General features: G+C 45.3%; 7 protein-coding genes across 7 annotated transcripts; 4 read left to right on the top strand and 3 right to left on the bottom strand.

Annotated features, from left to right (window-relative positions):
• The first annotated feature begins 2,213 nt into the window (after positions 1 to 2,213).
• Positions 2,214 to 4,125, top strand: K444DRAFT_607115 (uncharacterized protein). Its single transcript, XM_024879113.1, has one exon. The coding sequence runs from the start codon at positions 2,493 to 2,495 to the stop codon at positions 3,963 to 3,965; it is 1,473 nt and encodes a 490-aa protein (XP_024743728.1). The 5' UTR covers positions 2,214 to 2,492; the 3' UTR covers positions 3,966 to 4,125.
• A 1,944-nt stretch (positions 4,126 to 6,069) lies between these two features.
• On the bottom strand, positions 6,070 to 6,900 carry K444DRAFT_126946 (uncharacterized protein). Its single transcript, XM_024870429.1, has 2 exons — positions 6,443 to 6,900; positions 6,070 to 6,388 (listed from the first exon to the last, which is right to left on the bottom strand). Exon 1 carries the CDS (start codon positions 6,794 to 6,796, stop codon positions 6,455 to 6,457), a length of 342 nt encoding a protein of 113 aa, XP_024743727.1. The 5' UTR covers positions 6,797 to 6,900; the 3' UTR covers positions 6,070 to 6,388; positions 6,443 to 6,454.
• A 997-nt stretch (positions 6,901 to 7,897) lies between these two features.
• Positions 7,898 to 10,222, top strand: K444DRAFT_580185 (uncharacterized protein; the record flags this gene model as incomplete). Its single annotated transcript, XM_024877693.1, has 2 exons — positions 7,898 to 8,431; positions 8,612 to 10,222. 2 exons carry the CDS (start codon positions 7,898 to 7,900, stop codon positions 10,220 to 10,222), a joined length of 2,145 nt encoding a protein of 714 aa, XP_024743726.1.
• Positions 10,223 to 10,491: 269 nt separating this feature from the next.
• K444DRAFT_607112 (MoaC-domain-containing protein) lies at positions 10,492 to 11,938 on the bottom strand. The gene is made up of 2 exons (XM_024879112.1): positions 11,724 to 11,938; positions 10,492 to 11,666 (listed from the first exon to the last, which is right to left on the bottom strand). Exons 1-2 carry the CDS (start codon positions 11,803 to 11,805, stop codon positions 10,774 to 10,776), a joined length of 975 nt encoding a protein of 324 aa, XP_024743725.1. The 5' UTR covers positions 11,806 to 11,938; the 3' UTR covers positions 10,492 to 10,773.
• On the bottom strand, positions 11,843 to 13,273 carry K444DRAFT_607110 (molybdenum cofactor biosynthesis prote). Its single transcript, XM_024879111.1, has one exon. It carries the CDS (start codon positions 13,144 to 13,146, stop codon positions 11,851 to 11,853), a length of 1,296 nt encoding a protein of 431 aa, XP_024743724.1. The 5' UTR covers positions 13,147 to 13,273; the 3' UTR covers positions 11,843 to 11,850.
• Positions 13,274 to 13,449: 176 nt separating this feature from the next.
• Positions 13,450 to 15,180, top strand: K444DRAFT_624293 (uncharacterized protein; the record flags this gene model as incomplete). The annotated part of the gene is made up of 3 exons (XM_024882384.1): positions 13,450 to 13,474; positions 13,531 to 14,387; positions 14,434 to 15,180. The coding sequence occupies 3 exons, from the start codon at positions 13,450 to 13,452 to the stop codon at positions 15,178 to 15,180; spliced, it is 1,629 nt and encodes a 542-aa protein (XP_024743723.1).
• Positions 15,181 to 16,385: 1,205 nt separating this feature from the next.
• K444DRAFT_516959 (EBP-domain-containing protein) lies at positions 16,386 to 17,447 on the top strand (the record flags this gene model as incomplete). Its single annotated transcript, XM_024873726.1, has 4 exons — positions 16,386 to 16,629; positions 16,777 to 16,940; positions 17,028 to 17,262; positions 17,323 to 17,447. 4 exons carry the CDS (start codon positions 16,386 to 16,388, stop codon positions 17,445 to 17,447), a joined length of 768 nt encoding a protein of 255 aa, XP_024743722.1.
• Positions 17,448 to 18,571: the final 1,124 nt, after the last annotated feature.

Raw genomic sequence — 18,571 nt, 5'->3', positions numbered from 1 at the left:
AAATCTCTTTTTCTAAATTAGATATATTCTAGTTTTAATAAATAGAACTAGATATACTAATATTATTTATTAGTTCTTTATTAAATACAAGAAAGTTATTAGAAGTATTCTAGTTTCGAAACTTTATAATATAGCTTATAGTTTTAATATAGGTATTTTAGTTAAATCTATAATTAATAAAGTACTAGAAATAGAACTATTATTAGTTATTTATATAGATTTGAAGTTATTATATAAATATCTTATTAAATTAGATACTATTTGAGAGAAATATTTAATAATTAATATAATATATCTTTATTAGATATATAAATAACGAGAAATTATAAAAGTTAAATAAATTAAAAGAAAATCGAATTCTACTAACTCTATAATAAAATCGAAGCTATTAAATATCTTTAAATACTTTATTAATATAAATACTATATAATTAGATATAGAGAAATAAATTAAATATAAATAGAATAGGAAATAAATATATAAGATAAAAGAATATATATAGAAATTTCCTTAGTAAAGATATCTAGTATCTAAATATCTAGTACTAGGCCGAATAGGAAATTAAGTATCTGGGTATCTAGGTATCTAAATATCTAGATATCTGAATATCTAATACTAGACCAAATTAGGGAATTAGTATATAATTAGAGAGAAATACTATTTTTCGCGTTTTTAGAAAGATTTTAGTATTAGTATAATTATAGTTTTAATAGTTATATAATATAGAAATAACTAGAAGTAATAAGATATAAATATTAGATAATAATTATATAACCTTATATTATATAAATAACTTAACTAATAACTAGTTCTTATTAGGCTTAGTAGATTTAGGAATTATATATTAATACTATAATACTATAATTCTTACTTCTAAATAATAACTACTTTACTAATTTATATAAATAATATTTTATAATTATATAATAGTATTATATATTTCTAATAAACTAATTATTTCTTTTTATTTCTTTAAATTCTTTTTTAGAATCTTTTAAATTATTATATTTTTATTTCTACTTCGAATTTCTTATATTTTATATTTTTTTTTAAAATACTAGAATTATTAAGCTTTTAAATTTAACTTTTTTTATTAAAAATTATATTATTTTTAATAATTAGCTAATTTAAATTAAGAATAAACTATAAAGTAATATTTTATATTTCTTAGAGAATTTCAAGATTATTTATATTTCTAGAAAATTTATAAGTAATATTTTTGCCTTAATTAACTTTTATATAAATAAGAATAATTCGAATTAATATTATTAACTCTTAAAGTTATATATTTATTTAAAAGAGCTATATTTTAATTTTAATAAAATATAAAATATTAGCTATAACTTTAATAAGTTTTAAATAAATTCTAGTTAAATATTTTAAAAGTTTTAAATTTTCTTCTTATAATTATTTATAAAAGGTAATATTAGTTTTTAAAATATTAAATATAAACTAAATAAAAAGCTCTTACTAAAGCTTCAAAAGTTAATATATATTATAATAACTCTTTTATTAATATTAGTTGCTTTATTTAATTTGATATTACTAATAATTAATAAATTAAAGCTATATATAAGAAAATCAAGAAATATAAGAAAATAATAGCTAGTCTAGTTAAGTTTATTACTAGTATTATATCCTTATATATTCTTAAAAAAGAATTTAAAAAACTTATATTTATTATTTTAATTAAATATATATCTTTTTAGAAATATAAATAATATTTTATTAAAACTAAAGATTTCTTAATTATTAAGTACTTTAATTATAACGAGTTCGGCTATTATATTAAGTATTATTTATTCAAATATAATAAAGAAATTAAGGTAATTCTCTTTGAGATTAAGCCGGGCCTAGTTTTTATTTTAGTAAAGAACTCAAAGAATTTAGGCTTTAATTCTAGCAACCCGGCTTCTAGGGCAATTCAGGAGGCCAGAGAAAGAAGAGACATATAACGAGTAGACTGGGGGGAAACTGCTGCATTTAAAGACCGAAAAAGCAAGCACTTATACTACAGTATAGGATAAACAAACTGTATATTAGCTATAGACAGACTCAGGGGTCAAACTGGGGCCTACTGGACCTCAATTTGCTCCCAGAGGATTCGATTCACGTGAGGCGGAAGATCCAGCCTTACGTAAGCCTGCATAGCGACCCTAAGGCTACTGGAACGGGCGTTAAATTAAAATCATTATCATCATCATCATCATCAGCCGATATCACTACTATCGCAAGTAGGGCGCGTCATCGGATAATTTGGCCCCTGCTTTTTAAAAGCTCACAGTCCAAACAGATACAACGACTAGCATTGACCGGTTCTTGTGTCGACGAATAGAACCACGACCACAACACAAATCCAACGACAATACTCAGGTTCAGCGTTCAAAACCACCTGGATCTGGTTTCATTCCAATGCAATCTATGTCGCCCCTTTTGATCAGTAATGCGCGCTCCAGTCTGCCTGAATTATTGCTTTGGTAAAGATATCCATCATGGCCTTGAACCTCAGAGCTGCCCCTAGCCCCACCGTTCTCGGACCACTAACAACTACGTTTACCCCTCCAAGCGACTGTAACCGTGTCACCATAGCTACTACTGTTTATGGTAGTCCACCTACCAATACTGCGTTCCTAGTTGGAAGGTACTATCCGTACTTTCCTTCGGTTGCAAGTTGTCTTCCCAGTGGATACATGAATTGGTTTGATAGCACTATCAGTGCTTTTAGAGGTTACTATTCACCAGGAATATGTCCTAGCGGATGGTTTGGCATGCTCACCGGCGACAGCTCTTTGGAGACAACAATGATATGCTGTCCTCCTGACTATACTCCTACCTATTTCACTACCCCTGGCTATACCACTGGCGGTTTAATTTGCATTTGGAGCCCCCAATCGTTTCCATCGACCATAGTATTTTTCAGTACCAATTACGCTTCGGGAACAGCGACTACTACGCCAGCGTTCACAACCTCAGTCACTAGTTTTCCACTCTTTGAACCCCCACTTGGTGGCACTATCGAAGTTCGCTACAAAGCAGGCGATTTTGATGTCTCTCAGTCGACCCCAAGCTTGACTTCCCAAACCATCATTCAGTCAAGTGTGAGCCAGGTCCAAGGTACAGGCCCAAGCCTTGATTCAAGCCCAACCAGCTCTCAGTCAAGTGTGAGCCAGGTAGCAAGCAATAGCTCCAATCCTGGTTCAAACCTAACCCCCACAACGACAGCGGTGTATCCTGTGAGCAGTTTGACATCTTCTGAGAGTGCCGGGCTTTCCCTGAGGACGAAGATTGGCATTGGGGTTGCGGTTCCTCTAATTGCCATTCTACTTGTTATCATCACTCTGTTCGCCTGGATCCGTCGTAAACGTGCAAAACGCGACACCATTGTCCCTTGCATGGTGGCCTCAGATCTACAAGAAGACGACTACGAGCACAAGTCTGAACTACCTGGGATCCCTCCCGCCATTCCCATAATTGGGAAGGTCTCTAGAAAGCCCGAACTGGACACGGCTACAACATCTGTAGGAGCGGTGCCTGAGCTATACAACGGTGAAATTCGTCAAGCTCATGAAAGACCTGCCCCAGCAGCGCAATCTCCATCCTTAGAAGCCACATTACCACTAGTCGCAGAACTAGAAACATCACCAAATATTTTTACATCAGGGCCCAATCTTCCATCATCAACTTCCTTAAAGAACCAACCTTCATCACGCTCCCCAGCCATTCCCAATCCAGCGCAATCGTCACCCGCCACCCCCCTCACAAATCCAGGTCCTCTTCCAGTAGGGTCATATCTCTACCCCCTAATCACTACAGCAGTAGAAGAAGACGATCTTCAATACCAGGAACGCAGATTAAGGGAGAAGCGAGAACTACTCGCTGAAAAGGAGAGGCTTGCGCTTGAGGAAGATAGATTGAGGGACATGATGGCGCAGTTAAGGAACAAGACTTCGAGTGGCAAAGGGTAAGCTGAAAAGCTGTGAGTTAGACATGACCCCCGCGCTATGGTATTTGTCACAGTATGATATTTGGAGAGATATGCTAAACTTAGTTTGGCCCTATGCGCTAACCCCTAGCTGTAGATTAGTCCGCCATACCCCTCAAACCTCTTCTCAATGAATGAATGATTGACTGTGTAAGCTCTTTTCAAATGTAAAGGATCTTACCGTGGTATGACCACAGCTAACAAGGGGTTTAGTTGCTAGACAAATTCAAACGCGGTGCTGACTTATGTCAGCTTCATAGGGGCTAAAAGCTGGCACAGCATTAGTAAAATCTGTCCATCCCGAGTCTCCTTGAAAATGTTAGTAGTACTTTGATTCGTGGATTTTAGTGTCGAAATTTGGAGATGAAGGGGTGATGATACTGAAGGATGGGTTGATGCCAGAGTTGTTGATCTCATACCCTATCAAAAAGCATAGACACTGATTCTTTGTTGAGCCCCATTTTTTCGGTGCGGAGTTGGGTAGCCAGTGAGCTTTCAGCTTTACGTTGGTCGAGGCCCTCGTCCCGATCGAGGGCAGCTACAGATTTGTCCGGCGGGACCTTGTTCTTATATTTAGTCCAGCTTTTTCGAATGAAAATCCTATTAAAATATTCGGATCACGCGGATCAGTTGCGAAGTGGTTATGCGATCTACAAAGGATATTTGACAATCGCAGCCTCATCTTGTCCTGAACCCCATCATCTTCAAATCGGCATCAAGCCACTCATGTTTTCAAATCCCACTTGCGTATGCAGAGAGTCTGCGATGAAGCCAGAACTTTGCAGTGCCAATTCCGACTCATAGCCGACGCCTCTTGCAGAAACTATGTTCTCCATACGAGATGTCAATTCTCAGGCGGAGATTCACGTATCTCACGTGAGCCTCGACGCTGACGGCAACAAATCCTTAAGCATCAGTCCACTTTGTCCGTTGTACCTTAGTAAGCAAATAAAGTCGCTAAGTGCAGGGGTCAAATTATCCAACCTTAATAGAACTAGTTACTAGAAATGTGGGGCTAAAATAAAATCATAAACGGTTCAGGACTGAAGCCGATTTCGAATGCGACTATGAGTCTTTCTAAGCCTGTCTTAAAAGGCGAGGCATATAAAGGCTTCTTATATATATATAAGCCTCGCTTGCCTTTTTTTCTCTTCTCTTCTTCTCTTCTTAGCTTTAGATCCTTCGTATATAAATAATCTATTACAAGACTAAAACAATATAATATATTTGCTTTATTCTCGACTTTTGCTTATATATATTATTATATAATTAATATAAATAGAACTTTAATAAATTATAAAAATAAAAGTCTTATAAGTTTATATTTTACTTTTTTATAATATAACGTATAGTTTTCTTTAATTAACTCGCTAATATTAAAGCTTTATTAATAATAAGAGTTATTATTATAATTTCAAACTTATTATAAAGAAATATAATTATTTTATCTTAATATAATTTAAGTTTCTTAATAGGTTACTTAAGTAATATACTTAATATAAGAGATATAATTATTTTGTATTATTTAATCTTTGTTACGAGACCGGGTCTCTGGCTTGGAAAGCAGTAAAGTGGCTCTATTCCGAGGATTCTAAACTAAGGAGAGAAGCTCTTGATTACGGGAGCTTTGGTATTCTAAATACTAGCCCCAGCCGCATGTGTCATTGCAGTCACATAATGCTAAATTTACCGGTAAAGCGGTAAAGCGTAACATTACCCCCCTTCAGGAAAGCTCGTCCCGAGTATCGAAAATAAGCCCTCTATAGCTTCTATAAATCGTACAATCTCGTATGCCCTTGTATGCCCTATTTCCGGCGTCCCCTATCTATGCGTTCTACTAGTTCCTGATATGCCAGTTTCTCCAAATCTGAATCTGAATCAGAATCAGGCCCATAAGGTCCAATTAAGGTATCAGAATCATAGCTACTATTAGAATCGTTAACTATACAGATTCTGACTTTCTACCGTTCTCACCTACTACAATCTTTGGTCCTGGCGGGGGTATCTTCTTCTTATATGGTTAAATATCACAGTCCTTTATCTAGTGTTCATCACTTCTATAGCGTATATACTTGCCCTGCTTGCGGAGTAGCTAGCGTTCCGCCGGGCTTATAGATCGTACTCGACTATTCGTATGAAAGGGAGAGAAGGATCGTGGAGGAAAGCATCGTGGAGAGGAGGATCGTGGAGGCTCGGTAATCGTACTAATGGTATTAATGGTTGATATGTCCATGGTATCGTCTTTGCTTGAGTGGTAAGGCTTCTTTCCAGGGTCATGGTATTTGTACGTGCTAGAGTGTCCGGCCAGCTGTTATACCGTCTCGATGAACCCGGTATAGGTTCGAGGGAGGTTTAACTGCTGTACTAGCCTATTCTTGATTGTGGTATTGAGCCCTTGGCGGAAAGCTGCAATTTTGTTAACGTCGTTCCAGTCTCCTCCACGTGCCTTATAGAGTATACGCTCAAACTTAGCTATAAAAGCATGGAGCGAATCAGTGCCTTGCTTGAGAGAATATAGCTTGTCTTCTGCCTCTTGCACCTTATTCGGATTCGAGTAAACGCGAGAGAGTTAGTCGAGAATCGAGGTATAGGCCCAGGTTTGATTTTCTTCGGCTTGAGAGAGCTGCGGAAGAACCATAGCTTATACGTGAGACTCGAGATTGAGGTAGACGTAATAGAACTGAGCAGTAGGATCGCCAATAGCTTCGCTATCGACCCGTAGCTTAGCGTTAATTGAGGGAAGCCAGGTATTGAACTTGTGGACCTGGCCATTGAATTTTTCGGGGTGTGGGAGGGAGGATTTCGGTTTCGCATTCGTAGAAGGGCGAGCTTGTAGGAGGAGGAGACTATTGCCTTGTTGCTGAATAACCTCAGCTTGACGTTAAACCTCTACTTGGAGCTCGGCGATCGCATTCGCGATCTGGGTCTGCAAAAGTGGATCCATTGTGGTATTTCGGAAAAAAGAAGGGGAAATCGTAAACTTGAAGTAAGAGAGAGCCCAACAAGCTCTTGATCTCTCAGGTATGTATATGTGGTTCCGTAACCGTGTGTATCGACAGCGCTGTCGTCAAATTGCCGTGAAATCGCACTCGTGCGCAAGAGAGTGGTTTTACTTCCTCTGTAGGAACAAGAAAGAGTTTAGAATAATGTCACGAGACCGGGTCTCTGGGCTTGGAAAGCAGTAGAGTGGCTCTATTCCGAGGATTCTAAACTAAGGAGAGAAGCTCTTGAGTGCGGGAGCTTTGGTGTTCTAAATACTAGCCCCAGCCGCATGCGTCATCGCAGTCACATGACGCTAAATTTACCGGTGAAGCGGTGAAGCGTAACAATCTTATTTAGAGAAGCTTTAATAATTCTAAAGTTTTATAAGTTTAATTATATTATCTAGACAAAATAAGTACTATAGTTTTAAACTTCGAAATAGTAATTAAAGCCTATAATTATAGCACTTCCTCGCGACTCTCGATTCTCGACTTTCGACTCTCAAAGTTCGCTTTCCACTTTTGCTTTTGCCTATTATGGCCCTCCCCCCCTCTCCCCCTCCTCCCCTCTCCCCCTCCTCCCCTCTCTTACCCTTATACTTATATATATATATAAATTAAAGAGAGAGAGTAAAGATTTTAAGCAGTAGCAAAGGCGTAGAGAGGGGGAAAGGGGGGGTGGCGACTGATTTTTGGTGGGGTGGGCGCTCATATCTCGGAATATAGAATGCAGAATACGCTTGGACTAGTGATCCTTATCGCTTTCCGTATGATCTCAGGTTTTTGAGTATGTAGTGGCGGTGGTTGTGGGCCGAAAAAGCAAAGACATATGAGGATGAGGATTGGTCGCTTTTTCCCGGCTGGCGCCGAGATCATAAGACCTCGTGTCGAGTGAAAATTCTCAAAACAACCACAGAATTACTCAATCCTCGTCATGAGCAAAGTGATGTTCAGTAAACTGAAGTCGGATAAGAACGAGATCCGTCTTCTGGAACTTCTCGCAGGGAGATGGATGGAGGACGTTTGCTGCAAACTACAAATCGTGTCTCTGGACGACAATCCCACCTACGATGCTCTCTCGTACGTCTGGGGTGACCCAGGAGATACTGACAAGATAACCGTGGATGGATGTAGTTTCCAAGCCACGCGCAACTTGATTGGGGGTCTACGACGACTACGGTCTAGTCGCGATGCAATAATCTTATGGGTGGACGCGATTTGCATTGACCAAGCAAATAACCAAGAGAAAATGCAGCAAGTTGGCATAATGGCAGATATTTACATGTCAGCGAGCTCTGTACAGATTTTCTTGGGGGAAAGCGGTATACTTGACCTGATCCCAGAGCAGGAACAGGCGACTTGGGACGACCCACCTCGCTTTGAGTGGCACCGGGATCACACCATGCTTTTTACGTCTAGAGAGCCGCCGAATAAAGCCGGGGTGAGTTACAATCATTCAAAGCCAAGAGTAATCTAATAGTTGCCAGATGAACTCGCAAGGTATCATCACAAATTTGAAAGCGGCATTGTCCACAAGCGAAAAAGATCCCGACTACGAGCCTGCCGACCCTCTAAAACTTCCTATGTGGTCTGTGGTAAAGGCACTTGATTAATTGCAACTTGGTGCTTTGTGGCTAACTTCAAGCAGTGGGATCCAAAGGAAGGAATCAGAGATCAGGCGAGAGTGGATGCTTTCCTTGCTTGGCAGAAAGAGGCCGAACACAGCAGCGCGGAGCGTACGGCTTTACAGACGTGTAGAGACAGTCAGGCCGGAGCCTTTGCAATAATGAACATCCTCTCAAACGGCAGGTGCCTGAAGTCCTGTCTTTGCGTAGATTCCGACTCAGTACCGTGGAAGAAGGCAATTGAAGTCATTGGTCATCTTACGAATCTGCCTTGGTGGACAAGAGCGTGGGTTCTTCAGGAGGTCATCTTGCCGAAAGGTGACGTGATTGCCATTTACGGGGAGATTACCGCCCCGATCGGCCTCATCGAGGACTCTGGAGCCATACTGCCGCGACACTATGAGCGCGGGCAATGTTGCAAAAATTTCTGGAGCACTCTGCCCTCGGATCAGAAGCAAATACTGGGGATATTTGCGGAAATCATGGGATACCAGGAAGGAATCCGAGAGGTTTTGGGAATTCTCACGCAGGACCAGATCGACAGACTGCTGTTCTTGCTGCAAAAGACGCGACATAAAGAGGCAACGAACCCAAGAGACAAGATCTACGGGCTGTTAGGGCTACTGCACAACTCGCCGAATCCCCTTCACATTACCCCTGATTATGACCGGGAGGTCAGCCATATCTATACCGACGTAGCAATGCGATTCATCAACTATCAAAAAAGCTTATTCGTTCTTCTGAACCACGAATTCAAGGCGTCGGACTCCGGGCTGCCGACCTGGGTGCCGCATTGGGGCAAATCTTGGGGAAGCTCGTCAGACTATCTGATCACCCAGAGAATGCTGCGTTATATGGCTTGGCCACCAGGCGAGGGTCTTCTACCGGAACTGGTCGACAATTATGCACTCAACGTCAAAGCGAAGTTTATAGATCGAATCACCGCAACGACCAGAGTTCTCGTCAAAGCAGAAACAGATCTCGGCGAGATATGTGAGGAGCTGGAGACATTTTTCGGTGACGACCTTGCGAGGGAGAGAAATGGCGAGAACGCATTCTGGAGAACTATGTGGGGTGACCTTTTATATCAATTTGATAGGTCTTCTATATCGACTACGATAGCATTCGACCGGGCATCTGACGGAGATGGTAGCATGTTCACGATAGCGCAATTAGCATGGGAGAAGCGACTCGATAACATGTTCTTCCTAAACCCTGACGGTACCCTTATCTCAGATGAGGAGGTTGCTCACATTGCGCGGTTCGCCGAGGAAAACTTCTGGTACGCCAATGAAGACAGGATCTTCTTTAAGACTGCGAAGGGTTACATCGGGTCCGGACCTCCTGATACAAAGGTTGGCAACTCTGTCTTCCTCATCTTTGGAAGCCCTGTCCCAATGATACTTCGGCTAGCAGACACGATCCCCACAGTTTTATCGGCAAGGAAGGGGACACGTTTGCCACCTTGTTATTGTTTGGTTGGATACGCGTATGTTTATGGGATAATGGACGGTGAAGTCGCTCCTAAAAACGGCCATGGTAAAGCCAAAGGTCGATTCTGGAAGATGCTACGCCGTTTCACCGGTCCTTGGTATGCGAAAAGGGGATCCTCGCATCAGATATATCTCGTGTAAGCCCGCCATTATGCACAGGGAAGTGATTCCACAATTTGCACGATAAATTGGCAGACGCATGTGCCAGACATTTGGCAGCTTCTCTTTCACTATCGCCATTTTCTCAACCCAGAAACTTGGATGTCAATGGACTATACACACAACACATAGCTCCTGAGCCTCCCCTCTCTTCAGCCAGTTATCAATATCTGATGGGATTATCTGAGCATCTGAGCAAGAAATTACGAGATATCCATTAATGGATTATAATAGGGGGGGTTGAATTGGGCGGGTTTATTTAAATGCCCAAAGGGGGATGTGACGTTGGAGGCGACCGCAGCAGCCATATATTTAGGGTGTAGTGGGAATGCATTTGATTCGTATACCTGGCCCCCACCCCTTTTCCTACTTGAAAAGGATATTGAAATCTTGAAAAGGAAATTGGATCGAAATCGCGAAACATTCCAGGAAAGGACATGGAAAGGCATAAGAGAGGGCACACCTTTCTCTACCAAATGTCCTTAGGCTTTCCTAGACCTTTCCGCTTAGAGCTTTGTATCAAAATGTAACTTTCATTCTCGGCTCAGTGCTCCGGCTACATTTTCTCCAACACTCCTCCCCTCAACCCAGGTCCCACTCTTGCCTCCCTCCTTCCTCACAACCCTAAGATCCCCAATCCACATCCCCTTATCCACGGCCTTACACATATCATACACCGTCAGTCCCGCCACACTAGCCGCAGTAAGCGCCTCCATCTCGACACCCGTTTTGCCTTCACATTGTACTGTGGCTGTGATTTCGATCCTGCCAAAGTCTTCTCTTCCCTCTCCCTCCTGCTTCCCTCGCGTTCCGGTTTGGCTATCTCGCTGATGCCAGTTATAAGCATCACCCTGCCCCTTCCCCGCCCATCTCATGCTCTGCGCCTTGGCCACTTCTTTCTTCCCTCCCTGTGTCTCTTCCTCACCACCAACAACAACCAACTCAACACCCACGCTCCCCAAGTTTATATTATGACAAAGTGGAATCACTTCACTGGTCCTCTTGCTGGCCATGATACCGGCGATGCGCGCGACACTCAACACATCCCCTTTCTTCATCGAGTTAGAGCGGATTAAGGGGATAGCGGTCGGATTCGAGAAGTAGAGGGTGCAGACTGCAATTGCGGTTCGGGGAGTAATAGGTTTATGGGTGATGGGGACGATATGGGCGGTGCCGTGGGGGGTTGTGTGGGTTAGTTTTGGCTGCTCCTCGGGGAAGGCAGATTCGAGCGAGGGCGAGGGCTTCGAGCTTGCTGAAGGTGAGTGCGACGGTTTCCTGGAGGTAGAGTAGAGGCGGTGGGTTGTAGTATTGTGAGGAAGGGTTGTGGAGAGGAGATGGAGGGGGGTTCGCTGCCATGGAAGTGGTTGGGAGTTTGGCGGTCGAGGCTGGATGTTAGTGAAGGGTCGCTGGGTTGGTGATGGTTCATCTGAGTGAGAAAGCTTGGTTAGCAAGACACATATAAAACGGTTGCAACCCTGCTTACAAGTAGATTCAATACATGTATGTCCATTGGCTACGCAGAGTCTATATACACTTGGGTATATGTAGCACAAAACACCAGCCATGCAGATCCAACGACAGATATATTGGAAACAAAAGAAGGAGGAAACCTACCCACCTATCAAAATCATTGGTCGATTCTTCATATTCTCCAACTCTCCCATTCCAGCATGCTTCTCCTTTTTCCTACTCACAGCCAAGCCAATTACCTTAAGCAATTCCTGCTCATGTTGTGTCCCTCCAAGTGGACCTTGTGCAGAACTAATGCCCTGTCGTCGATCCATCGCAATTTGCTTCAAAGCTTCGAAAGCTTCTTCACCAATCGGACTCCCATCATTCGTTTTCCTCAGAATATCTCTCAAGGACACCTCAGCATTCCCAAATAAACAGACCTTTAGATTCCCATCACTGGTAATCCGTAGCCTATTACAAGACCCGCAGAAATTGTGCGTCATGCTCGTAATGAAGCCCATCCTCCCCACAAAACCAGGGATCTCATACGTCTTACTCGTATCATTCTTCTGATCTTGGACCTTTCTTAACGTAGGATACTTCGCTCGTATAATATCCAGCATTTCCTGATAACTCAACATCTTCCCTTGGCTCCATTTGTTCCCGTCAAACGGCATATATTCAATGAACCTGACCTCCAAGTCTTGTTCTCGTCCGAGCTCGACGAAGGGAAGGATTTCACGCTCATTGAGACTACGCATTACAACACAGTTGATCTTCAGTTTTATACCAGCACCGAGCCTGTTCATTTCAAGTATCCGTTCAATGCTCTTCATCACAGCCTCGAAGCCTTTTCGCCGTGTCATGATCTGGAATTGGAAAGGGTCGAGGGTGTCGAGACTGAGGTTTATGCCAGTGAGGCCCGCTTCGACCATGCTGTCCAACTTTCGATGGAGAGACAGGCCGTTCGTCGTCAGGCATAGCTCGCGCAGTCCCTGAGAACGCAGAGAGCCAATCTGGTGCATAAGCGGGAGGATATCTCGCCGTACGGTGGGCTCTCCGCCTGTGAGCCGGATCTTGGTGACTCCTTGCTGCACAAAGACGGAGGAGAGGAGGTATATTTCGGGGGTTGTGAGGAGATGTTGTGGTGGCGATTGTGGGACTCCTTCTTCTGGCATGCAGTATAAGCACCGCAGATTGCATTTTTCTGTTATGGAGATTCGAAGGTAGTCGTGTTGACGTTGGAAGGTATCCGTGAGGAACGAGGAGAAGGGTTTGGCGTTCTTGATTGCTTCTCGTCGGGTGGGACGAGGCTGGACTGGAGGAAGGTTGTGATGAGGGTATTCCTGGATTGCTGGTGCTGCAGAAGCAATTCCTCTTGCTCCCATGTCGATTCGAAGGGTACGCTTGCCACACAGGCTCCCAGCTCTTCCTGCCCTTCCAATGAAAGCCATTGTCATTGTCGAGGATAATAGCACCAGAGACTCAGCTCATGTAGGATACAATCCCATCTTGGGCAGACCAAACTTTTCAACACCGGCGGGGAGAAGTGTCAGCAGCGTGCAGAAAACATGACGGCAGGCTGTGGAAATGTTTAAGTGGGGGAAGAGCCGGGGATCGTCGGCGTCGGCTTGCGGCGGATTCAGAAGCTTATCGTTATCGGCTTAGCGATATTGAAACCTTGGATTTGAGGCGATCGATCAGAAGTAAACAAACCATCTCCGAAATTCTTCAACTACCGCTAATAACAAGCTAAAATGCGGTTCTCACGGTCGTTGAAGTGTAGGATCCTATTACCTGGATATTGGCGACTACTGCTAATACTTCTTGACATCTAGCATCCACTCAATCACTCCCCAGCCCCGATGGCGCATTTATCGCAACTGTTCTCCCCTCCAAACTCAGTATCCGCGCAACGCGATCCCTCGAAATCACACGCGTTATATCCCTCCCACCCGAATTGGCATCCTCTATTTCCTGGTTTTTATGGTCTGAATCCTCGAATCGAATACTAGTCGGCTCCTCAGACAATATCCGCGTGTTCTCAACACAGAATCCTAATTTCTCTGCCAACATAAATCATCCGACTTCAGGAACAACAAAAGCTACCTTTGTATGCTTTGGAGCGAATGATGATGAGATTCTTGTGTTCTCCGACTTTGGATTAAAACTGTCAGTTTTCAATTTTTCTACGCAGAGGTCCGTCGATATCAACTCGCCGAAGTTCTATAATGCTGGTGTTGCAGCGAAAGGGTTCTCATACCGGCCGGTGACCTCCAATTTGGCCCTTCTAACAAGAAGTGGCGGCAAAGATGTTGTTAGTATCCATGCAAAGGACACACTGGATGTGACGAGATCATGGTGGCCAGATACAATTGATGCGCATGGAATTTGCTGGAGCGCGGATGGGAGGTGGCTCGTTGTTTGGGAATCGTCCTCGCAAGGACATAAGATCTTGGTTTATACTGCCGACGGCCACCTGTTTAAGACCTGGAATGGCCCAGTACCAATATCGGAAGAAGACTCAGACATTGCATTGGGCGCTGGTATCAAGGTGTTTGATTGGAGCCGAAATGGCGCCTTTGTTGCTGTAGGAGATTACAGCAGGAGGGTGACAATTCTCTCTGCTCCATCATTCACGGAAACCACAAGTTTGTTCCATACCACGACCGTGAAGCCCGCCGAATCACTCCAGGTATGATCGCATCCCATTCCTCTGCTGACTGCACTGACGGCAGCAGATATGGCAGGAGCAGATTGTCCCTTCGCCGAACGGAGGATTCTCTCGAGAATTCGTGGCAGCAACGCAAGCAATTTGCCCGCCAACGTCAGGATCATCCCCACCTACGAATGCGGAACCGAAAACAGGAACAAACTTCACGTCCTTCGACACCTCCGGCTCCCTACTAGCCACAAGAATGGAGAACATGCCTACCACAATATGGATCTGGGATTTAGGAACTCGGGTTTTGCGGGCAGTCATGATCCTCCATGCCCCAATTGCGAAGGCCACTTGGCACCCCACAATTGACGAGCTCCTTATGATAAGATGCGAAGGGGAGGAGTCTCGAGGACTGGTCCACCTGTGGGATCCAAGCTGGAGCACACCAAAGATAGTCGATTTCGCTGCGCAAATACCAGGTGGGAAAGTGATTGGAAAGACTATTGGACGCTGGCTCAATGCTCAGTCTGGCAGTCCTGCGATATTCTTCAGCGACTCCCAAGACTGTATCTTGGCATCCATTCCTGGGAGTGAGGATGAAGAAGCCCCGTGGCAGGATGCTGAAGTCAGAGGTTTCGATATATATGGGCAACAAGAAGAATCGCCTCTGAACCTCGTCCCAGCAGATGGGAAACGGATATATTCGCGAGTATCAGAATTGATGGATGATGGATTGACTGGTATGAGTGGAGGTACAGATGAAGTGGAGGATACGTTTCGATTCCGAAAGTTTATTGAGCCCGATCCGTGGTCAAGCTCGACCTGAATTAATATCCTTTTCTCCTTGGAGCCTGATTCTAGACCGCTCGCTCGTGCCTGACCCGAGGATGCGACAGCATGCATCCCGCGGCTGTGGCTCGCTGCGTCTGCTTAACTCTTCGTGGTCTACCTTAGCGGATCGCGGGCTGATGTTCCAGTTGAGAATGTGAGCCGCAGCTAACAAATCGTGAATGACACGCGAACCCCTCCATTGGCAAGCAATCAATCAAGGAAAAAGGCAGAAGCGTGGAAGGAATCCGCCTTCCCAAGCGTACGAATCTCGTCCGCCGCAACGCATCCAGAAAACCATCGTGACGTTGCATCTTCAGGCTTCTCTCAATATACCGGATACGGGTTGGACGTGCAGGCGAGCCTGGACTCTGGAGCTTGAAGGCGGGTCAGCGACTCGGCGCTCTATTTGCACTCTAGACCAAGCTACCAAGTTCCCCAGCAATCGAGCCAAGAAACGGGGAGCAGGGCGCTTCTCCTATTTGCGGGAACCAAAACCCATCCCAGGTTCTCCCATCCAAGATTCTTCCATCCACGATTCTTGCGATTCTTGCAGCAGCGATTCCCATCACGCGGCGGTGGAAACGTCATGTCCTAGCCTAGTGGCTCACCCCTACTCCGAGTCTTCGAGATTTTGCGCGGACGAAGCACAAATGGCCTGAATGACCTCGTCTTGACTCTTTTGCCTTGCACTGCCCTGTCGCAGGCGTCCCAGGTGCTGCAGCTCGGTTCGTCCCTTGCACCTTGCGCCTGCCACATGCAAGAAGGGTCCTGGGGTCCACACTCTGAAGTTCTGTTGGGGGTTTGAGGCTTGAGTCGTGCCAATTCCAAGCTGCAGCTGGGTGGAGGGCCACGATGCAGATGTGGTGCAGCGCGACGGGCACCGTACAACTGAGCCTGCTGTCTCAGAGTCAATCGAGCTTGCCTTGACTTGTCCTGCCTTGCCTTGCCCTGCTTGTGTTGCATCTGCCCAGCCAGCCGCGTATTTTAATAAACTCTATTTTATTCACTCGTTTTCCCGCTCCTTTTCACCTCCTTCCTTCTCCCCTTCTCCCTTCCCTCCCCCTCTTATCTCCTCCCCCTCAATCCTCACCCTTCCCACCTCGAACGTCCTCTCAATTGACCTCCATATCAATTGATCTTCCCTCAATCCCCTCGATTGATCCCCCCCCTACCTCAATCGATTGACCCTTCACCTTCATCATGGCAATCCTCGACCTGCCCTTCAATGCGACCAGCACGCCCCTCATGGTGACCGACCACCACTACTACCCCCTTGAAGTCGAGATCGCCAATTACCTCGCAAACGAGTGGTCCGTCCCTGTGCTCCTCGGAATCTTCGCCGCCGTGTGCGCCTCCATTGTAATCGGCACCGTCGTGATCCTCGATAAGACGCACCCCAATCTGCCAAAGGGGGAGAAGGCAGCCATCTGGTGGTTTGTGATCTGTGAGTACTTTTCCTTCGATCCCCCAATTTTCAATTTTAGTGGTCATTGAGGATCGGGGAGGAAGGGCATGGGTGAGCCCGGTGATGCTGTTGGAATCTGGGGCTGGGGAGACACAGGATGGGGCTAATCCGAATCCCTTGGCGCAGCTGGAGCAATCCACCTCTTCTTCGAGGGCTACTTCTCCCTGAACCACACGCGGATGGGCCCAGCCCAGGATCTGTTTGGGCAGCTGTGGAAAGAATACGCCTTCTCCGACTCTCGGTACCTGACCTCTGACCCGTTCGTGCTCTGCATGGAGACGGTTACTGCTGTTAGTTTCGCCCAGTTCCCCAATCCAATCCCCAAGCCGAATCCACTTGCGATCAGTTAGTGGCTAATTTGACGGGCCAATTGACAGTTCACATGGGGCCCTATCTGTTTTGTCGTAGCCTTCTTCATCACAAACTCGCACCCGCTCCGCCACCCCCTCCAAATCATCGTCTGCGTGGGCCAGATCTACGGCCTGATTCTCTACTACGCAACCAGCATGTTCGATCACTACTACGCGCAGATCACGTACTCGAGACCCGAGTTTCTGTACTTCTGGGGCTACTACTTCTTCATGAACTTCATTTGGATGGTTTTCCCGGGGAGTAAGTGGCACGGCGAAAGAGCCCCCCTCACAGGAAGAGTGTAGCTAATTGCGGGAATAGTTCTGCTTGTGAGCAGTGTCCGAACCATCGCACGAACTTTCCAGGCTCTTGACAAGCTCACAGCTGCAAAGAGCAATGGAAAGGCCAACGGCCACGCCAACGGGCATGCGAAGAAGACGATTTGACCCCCATCCCTCCATCCCCCCACCACCTACCTCCCAATCAATCGACCAAATCAGATATACCCCCGGGCGAGCGAGATTTTGAATGAGCAAGCGAGGCCCATCTTCCACATATAGAATGACAAACCGAGGTCGATTCCATGGAGGGATTTGGATCCTAGATTGTATTATAGGGCATCTGTCGAGCTTTCCGCGAGGATTTTGCGAGGATTTTGCGAGGATTTTTAAAACGGTCAGCATAAATCGAGACTTTTTCCTGAAAGGATTTCCTATGGAGGGAGCTGGTATCTTCACTACCGTGTTGATACAATCTGCCATGGCCAGGATTCCGCTCCTCATCCTCCTGAGGGAGTTTACCCTACCCCTAAAGTCTGGTGGCTTGTCCTGGCAGGATTTCCGTTTCCGTATCCAGTGAAGGGCGTCCACGGACGTAACATGGTGTTTCCCCTACCGCGCTGAAGGCATATCCGTGCTCTGTTCTCCCGGTTTTCCGCGTCCGTGAAAAGCCCCTCAGTCCTGTCTGCGGCGCACCAAAAAGCTGGTATCTTCTACCGAGTTGATTCAAACCCTCGGCCTCCGTGACCCCTTCCTTGCCTCCCTGAATTCACTCCGCGGGCCGAAAGCCTTCCCGCCCTGCCCTCTCCTAGATCTGCATCGGACCTCCAAACCTTCTTGTACGCCAGATCCCTTCCTTACCTTTGGACACGAGGCTTGGGGCCGGAAGATCTGGCAAGCACCCGCAAGCGAGCGAGCGATTGTAACCAGGAGGGCGCGCAGGGTAAAGTAAGTTCAGAGCTCGAGGAATCCGTTTGTCAGCCCGTGAGTTCGGTACCACCAAGACGAGGCTGGTGATCCCATCGGCTCTGAACCCGACCGAACCTTCGTCCCCAGGCTGCTGAATCTCACCAATCGCCAGCCACGCCGCGTCTCTTTGGCATGCCCTTCCTCACCCAATCCCCTCGGTGCCGGGACCGGATCTCAAAAGTTGCCTTGCGAAAGTTGCGATTGCGATCGTTGGGATCCGCATCTGCATCTGCCGAGAGAAAACGATAAGTGCCAACTTTTCCCAGTTTTGTTTCGATTTCTGACACTTGCTTGCTCGCTGTGGCTCACAACAAATCAGGGAA

Source organism: Hyaloscypha bicolor (genome assembly GCF_002865645.1).
Source record: "Hyaloscypha bicolor E unplaced genomic scaffold K444scaffold_13, whole genome shotgun sequence".
NCBI classification, from domain to species: Eukaryota; Fungi; Ascomycota; class Leotiomycetes; order Helotiales; family Hyaloscyphaceae; genus Hyaloscypha; species Hyaloscypha bicolor.
The sequence above is the reverse complement of the archived record's forward strand: the minus strand, read 5'-3'. Positions and strand labels throughout refer to the sequence as shown.

Excerpts from the sequence above, each read along its gene's own strand:
- K444DRAFT_607115 (XM_024879113.1), top strand. The coding sequence starts at position 2,493 with ATGGCCTTGAACCTCAGAGCTGCCCCTAGCCCCACCGTTCTCGGACCA.
- K444DRAFT_126946 (XM_024870429.1), bottom strand. The coding sequence starts at position 6,796 with ATGCGAAACCGAAATCCTCCCTCCCACACCCCGAAAAATTCAATGGCC.
- K444DRAFT_607112 (XM_024879112.1), bottom strand. The coding sequence starts at position 11,805 with ATGGCTGGTGTTTTGTGCTACATATACCCAAGTGTATATAGACTCTGC. Across the intron at positions 11,667-11,723 it reads TACATGTATTGAATCTACTT|ATGAACCATCACCAACCCAG; the intron begins GTAAGCAGGGTT and ends TTTCTCACTCAG.
- K444DRAFT_607110 (XM_024879111.1), bottom strand. The coding sequence starts at position 13,146 with ATGGCTTTCATTGGAAGGGCAGGAAGAGCTGGGAGCCTGTGTGGCAAG.